The sequence below is a fragment of the Polypterus senegalus genome, chromosome 12 (genome assembly GCF_016835505.1).
Source record: "Polypterus senegalus isolate Bchr_013 chromosome 12, ASM1683550v1, whole genome shotgun sequence".
Taxonomy (NCBI): domain Eukaryota; kingdom Metazoa; phylum Chordata; class Cladistia; order Polypteriformes; family Polypteridae; genus Polypterus; species Polypterus senegalus.
This window is the reverse complement of record NC_053165.1, coordinates 42,704,188-42,709,756: the sequence shown is the minus strand read 5'-3', so window position 1 is coordinate 42,709,756 and position 5,569 is coordinate 42,704,188. Positions and strand designations below refer to the sequence as shown.

At 40.0% G+C, this 5,569-nt stretch overlaps 1 protein-coding gene across 1 annotated transcript in view; it reads right to left on the bottom strand.

Moving 5' to 3' along the window:
• Nucleotides 1-2,095: 2,095 nt before the first annotated feature.
• Nucleotides 2,096-5,569, bottom strand: part of ninj1 (ninjurin 1) — a 34,727-nt gene continuing 31,253 nt past the window's right edge. The window contains exons 2-3 of the mRNA XM_039770973.1: nucleotides 4,350-4,590; nucleotides 2,096-2,530 (exon numbers count right to left, since the gene is read on the bottom strand). Coding sequence (XP_039626907.1) covers nucleotides 2,376-2,530; nucleotides 4,350-4,590 — 396 coding nt within the window. The 3' untranslated portion in view covers nucleotides 2,096-2,375. The remainder of the gene's footprint in view (nucleotides 2,531-4,349; nucleotides 4,591-5,569) is intronic.

The following is a 5,569-nucleotide window of genomic DNA, read 5'->3' as shown; positions in this document are numbered from 1 at the left end:
CAATATTAAAAATACTCACCAAAATTGTGGTACAGCCTCAGTTGGCTTAGCCTCACCGCCATCTTCAATAGGTTCACCTAAACAAGCATCAGTGTTTCTGATCTAGGGTGCCTTCACTTTTCACTTCTGATCATTACACGCTGGTGACTGCTGTTATCAGATAGGATGCCGCAATACATGTCTGTGAATTGACTGTGTATTTAAACGTTTTGTATTATTCTTACAGTGAAACATATCCAACATTCAGTGTACCTGGCTCACTTTTATTTATGTGCATTATTGTAACTCTTTATCTAAAAAGGGTTTGTGTTATTATGACTCTGAATTTAGTTTGAATGCTGATTGGATTTGTTGTTCACTTTTTTAATAAATTTGACTTGGTTGGGGGTTGGAGGGGAACACTCATTAATAAATCACAGAGTGAATTGGTTGTGCTGACGTGCAGTTTCATTTAGTTAGTGATTGGCTGAAGTGATCGTGTTGTGCTGTTCTCTTTCATCTTCCTGTACCATTTACTTGGCCTGTGTCTCACAAACTGGTGGATACATTGAAGAAAACAAACATCAAACACAATTACTGTTTTTTTCAAAAATCAGAGCTTCCACTTGTTTATTTTTAAAAAGTCTTTTATACATTGGATTTGTGCAAACTAGTTGTATTGCAAAAGAGATCAGTGCTTTGACTAAGTTTTGTTCTGGCTTACAGAGGCATGTCGCGCCTTGTAGACCAATCACAGCCTGCTTATGAGTCCAAAGCCAACTGTCCATGTTACAGTATGTTAGTCATGTTTGACAATTAATATAAATTGTGCACCTTTGGCAGGTATTTTTCTGTTGTTATTGGAAGTTAATGCAATAAGAGTAAGAGGTAACTAAAAAAAACCCTAGGGGTAAAATTATAATTAACCATGATATTTAATGTAACATTTAAATGCAGTATCTATAAGGATCATTATTAGTATACACAATATACTACACAAAATGAATAAACTGCATCAACGCTTTTAAAATCATAGTATAATAGAGGATGAATAAATACTTAAGCCTTTTAAGTGTATAAACCTACTTATTAAAAAAGCACATGGCAGAAAACATGACCTCTAAGAAGTGCAGCTTAGTTAGCAATGGTTTATCACTCACTCAGAGCAAGGAATTGTGAGGGCCAACACCACGTCTAATATTATTCATGAATGAATTCATTCATTCCAGGACTGAGAATAGAAAACTTCACAAATAAAAGCAAAAACATACCCAGTCATGGCCTTTTTAAAATATTGTTGTAGAACTACTTCATGTGTATTACATGTACGTAACATAACTGGAAAGCATTAAAAGATCTCAGTAGGCTTCATTTACAGCACCTCTGCCAGGGAAAGCAGGAGTCCAGGCCTGATGAGGGCGCTCTAGCACCAGTAAATCAGCAAAAAGAACTCCTAGTGCACAGGCACTTGGGAGGAGCAAAGATGAAGCATTTCCTCTATTCAACAGATTTGTACTAGCAGATGAGGGAGAAAGAAAGTCATTCATGATTGCTGTATTAATAATTAATCCTCCACTAGCTGACATCAGACCAGCTGACAAGTGAATACAAGAGAGCTGCAGGCGTTGGTAAAGTTCTCAAACCATTGGTATTGCACTTAACTGAATATGCCCATGATAAAATTCTTCCTAAGGTTTTACACACACATTCACACACAAACAAAAACTGACAAGAAAAGAACCAGCTGAAGGCCTGGCCTAGACAGTCATAAGATTAAAAACTGATGTCCACCGTTTAATGAAAGTGTCCCCTGAGTTTGCCAAACCCTCCAACAGTCCAGAGCTACAGTAGCTCTGTCAGTGGAGTACCTGTATGCTTTTATTTGGGGAACTGTAGGGACAACAAAGAGAGACGCTGATGTGTTAAACAAAGCAACCAGAGAGTCACAGCTATTTCTAGAGGAGTCGTGACAAACAGCGGCCATCAGGACCTCGGCTTTCACTCCCTCTACCGGACTGTCAGGACGTCATCTCCTCCACCTCTTATTGTTCTGCTCTTCTCAATCGTTATTCTTGGATACACTGTGATGACAAAAGATCAACCAAATAAGTCTGGGTGTCAAAGCAGGGACTACAGACGACAAGCCTGTGTCCTTTATGGCAACCTTTTAATGTCAAATCTAGCTAGTTACAGGGGCAGCAGAAAATATTGTAGTGGGGTTCTTAGCACCACTGCTCTAAGGCTAACATAGCAAGTGAGGCACAGTGGAGCCCCTTCCTTGTGGACTCCAAAGACTGATACGGAAGTGTGCAGTTTTGGTGCTGCACATGTGATATAACTAGCCAGTACAGTGACCGGTGCACTGGCACGAGTTCCTTGTGGAGACGTCTGGAAGCTTAGTTCATGCTGGTGTGCTCGGAGTTCGGCCTTTGGACCCCAAAAGCTGTTATGAAAACATTGACCACCACAATGATGAAAACCAGTCCAGTTGTAACATTGTTCAGAAAGTTCAGTTTGGATTGCTTCTGCTCATCATTCAGATCATATTTGACTGAGGGGGGAAAACAAATAAAATAAATGTTAGTCATACTGAATACAATGAAAGAAAAATAATGCACCTGGTCGGTCTAAACTCCAGTTAGGATTTACACTCAAGACACTGTATGTGAGGTTGGCCTGCAGCACAGCCATGTCCACTCTGTACTGAAAGTTGCCCTTGACTGCAGTACATCCTTGATATTAACCCTTGTGGTAATTGTGGTTTTCCTCCGAGTTAATTCAGAGGAAATTCACACAGCAGGTCTTATTTAACGGAAGTAACTGCAATTTCCTATTTTCCCTTCAGCTTAATCTTTACTTCTTTATCTTGTTCACTGCAGCTGTTTTGAGATGTCTTCTTATAACCCTACAAAGTCGAAACTTTCACTTGGCTTTTTTCCCATCTCAGTACCCATAGTACATTTCTCAAATCTATACACTGGAGTTTCCCTTGCTCTCCTTCAGTGTAGACTACTCTTATCTTGATCCACTTTGTTTTACTTTACTTTAAACTGCCTCTTATTTACTGTAGGAGTCATGTAAATATGAAAGACATCAAAAATGTGCATGTGCCAACGTTCAAACAGGATATTTATATCTTTACAGTGTGTACGTATCACACAATGATATATAGTTTTATATGTGTAACATTTTCAGATGTGTAGCATGGGAGGCTGGTAAGGTGTCGCTGTTGTCTCACAGCTCCGGAGATGAAGATTGAAATCCCACCATAATCCTGGGTGAAGTCTACGTGTTCTTGCCATGTTCATGTTGGTTTCCTCCGACATTGAGGTTTACCTTGCCTCCCAAAATGTATGCGGATTTGACTGATTACTGACTACAAATTGTCTTTTTGTGAGAAAGTGTGGATTTGAACATGAACTGGCATCCCATGATCCCATAATAGATTTGGGAAAATGGCAGTGCTAAATCTGTCTCATCCCATTCCGTTTCAATATATTCTTATAAAGTGTAAAATCAAAGGTAAAAGAAAACAAGACACATACCATTGAACGAAATGTAAAAGATGATGACAAACTCCAACTTACTGCAGAAAAATGGGGAATTGTGCAAACCTATCTACACATTTCTTCAAGCTAGACATGAAGAAGCTGAACTGAATTCTGAACCCTAGCAATTCATGAAGTGGCTCACATGGTCTGACTATTCAAAAAAAATGAGCAAACATTATACTGGGGAGGACCTCCTGGGCCAAGTGGCAGAGGGTGAAAGTTATAAAATGGGACTTTGTGTTGTCCAGTGCCATTCACCACAGACCATACTGTAAAGTCAGAACACACACATGTATGTATGTAGTTAATAGCCCAGGGTCTTGCAGTACTTGGTCACTATCTCAGGTCAGTGGAAGGTCTGCAGTAAAGCCTGTTAGCATCCCCGCCAGTGCTGAATGTCCATGAACTGAGAAGGATTCCTGGGAAAGCACCAGGTTAAAAAATGGCTGGTGACCACAGGTAGCCAATAACTCACCTCAGATGTGCCACTCCTTGGCCCTTGATGTAGATTATTTGGAACTTCGTCCCACTGTGGTGGTCAACTCTGGTCCTTCTTTGTGTATGGAATGGCCTTTTATGTCCTACTTACTCTGTTTATCATGAATTTGTTCTGAGATTTTTCAAATAAGGAAGAACAAAATTTTGAGGTAAGGTAGTTCTACTTGCTAATCATGGCGATGTGTTGCATGTTAATTAGCATATGCACGTAAGACTTTCACTGTACTCTCTATGTATGATAATGATGTCTCTATAAACCTTTATATAGCACAGTTGCAAATCCTTGACCACCATTAGTTCAGTGAATGGGTCAGGACTCACCTATGAATATGAGAAGCACACCAACAACGATCTGCAGCGTGAGTGATATACTGATGAGGGTGATGAGAGGCACGTAGAAGGAGAAGGAGCTGCCCTGTTCCACCACAGCCTTGAGCTGGGATGCATTAGCCATCAGCAGTGCAATGTCCAGCATGCTCTCCGCCGCACTCTTCTTATTGGCATAGTGGTTCATATTTAGTGGAACTTGTCTTCGGTTGCGGCGGGAAGGTGAAGGAGGAGGCTGCAGGAGACAAAGCCACACTTAAGAAAATGTCTGCAAGTCTAGTCATCTGCTTCCAAACTTGAATAATTCAGTTTCAGGTTGAAGAAAGAACAGAGACAACCCTGGCAATATCAGGCAAAAAAACATTCAATCGACAAACACCCGTACTTGGCCATGTACAGTCGCCGTTTACCCCGAAGCTGATATCACGTTACTTCTATTTGTTGGCAATATCAGACTTGTTGACTGCAGTTGTCGATGCTGTCACCAGATGTCAATTTGCACAACCAAAAATCGATGGGCATGCCCAATTTAGAGACCACTTGATGACTTTCCAGCACGGTTGTGCTCAACCCTTTTCTTGACAGCCAATAACGTGCTGCCTGACAAAACCAGTGCTATACAACAGTTAACAGGTGCGGTGAGTTCAGTCACAATCTCATCTTTTTTTTCTTTTTTGCATTCTTTTGTGGTACGTAAAACATGAAACAAAATAGATAAGCTTTTCTTATGTTTATGAGCTCCAAAACACCCTGTCCCTTATTCCTCATCACAGCATTGACCTTTTTTCTGTTTATCCTAAGTGTGATTCAGGATCAGAAATCTATGTAAACACGGTATATCCTGAGTCATATTCAGGGTGACATGTAATGATCAGCTTTACAGTATTAAGTAAATCTTGGAACAGAAATCTGCTGCCATATAGTAGATAAAATAACATAATCCAGCAAAAAATCATGAATATACCTCTGCATTCTACCACTTTATGGTAACACTATTAATATTTATGAGTTGGGTGGAGTCTTCAACAACAAACACAGTGGCAAATGGAAGCCATAAAGACAGTTTTAGAATGAACCAAAACTGAACCATTGCTTGAATTGAGTGATAGTGATGACGATGTGAATTGGTCACCAGATGTTGACAGTGAAACTTGCATCTTTTTGGCAGATTCCAACCTGCCAGATTTTACTGATGTTCACATATGGTTTTGGTT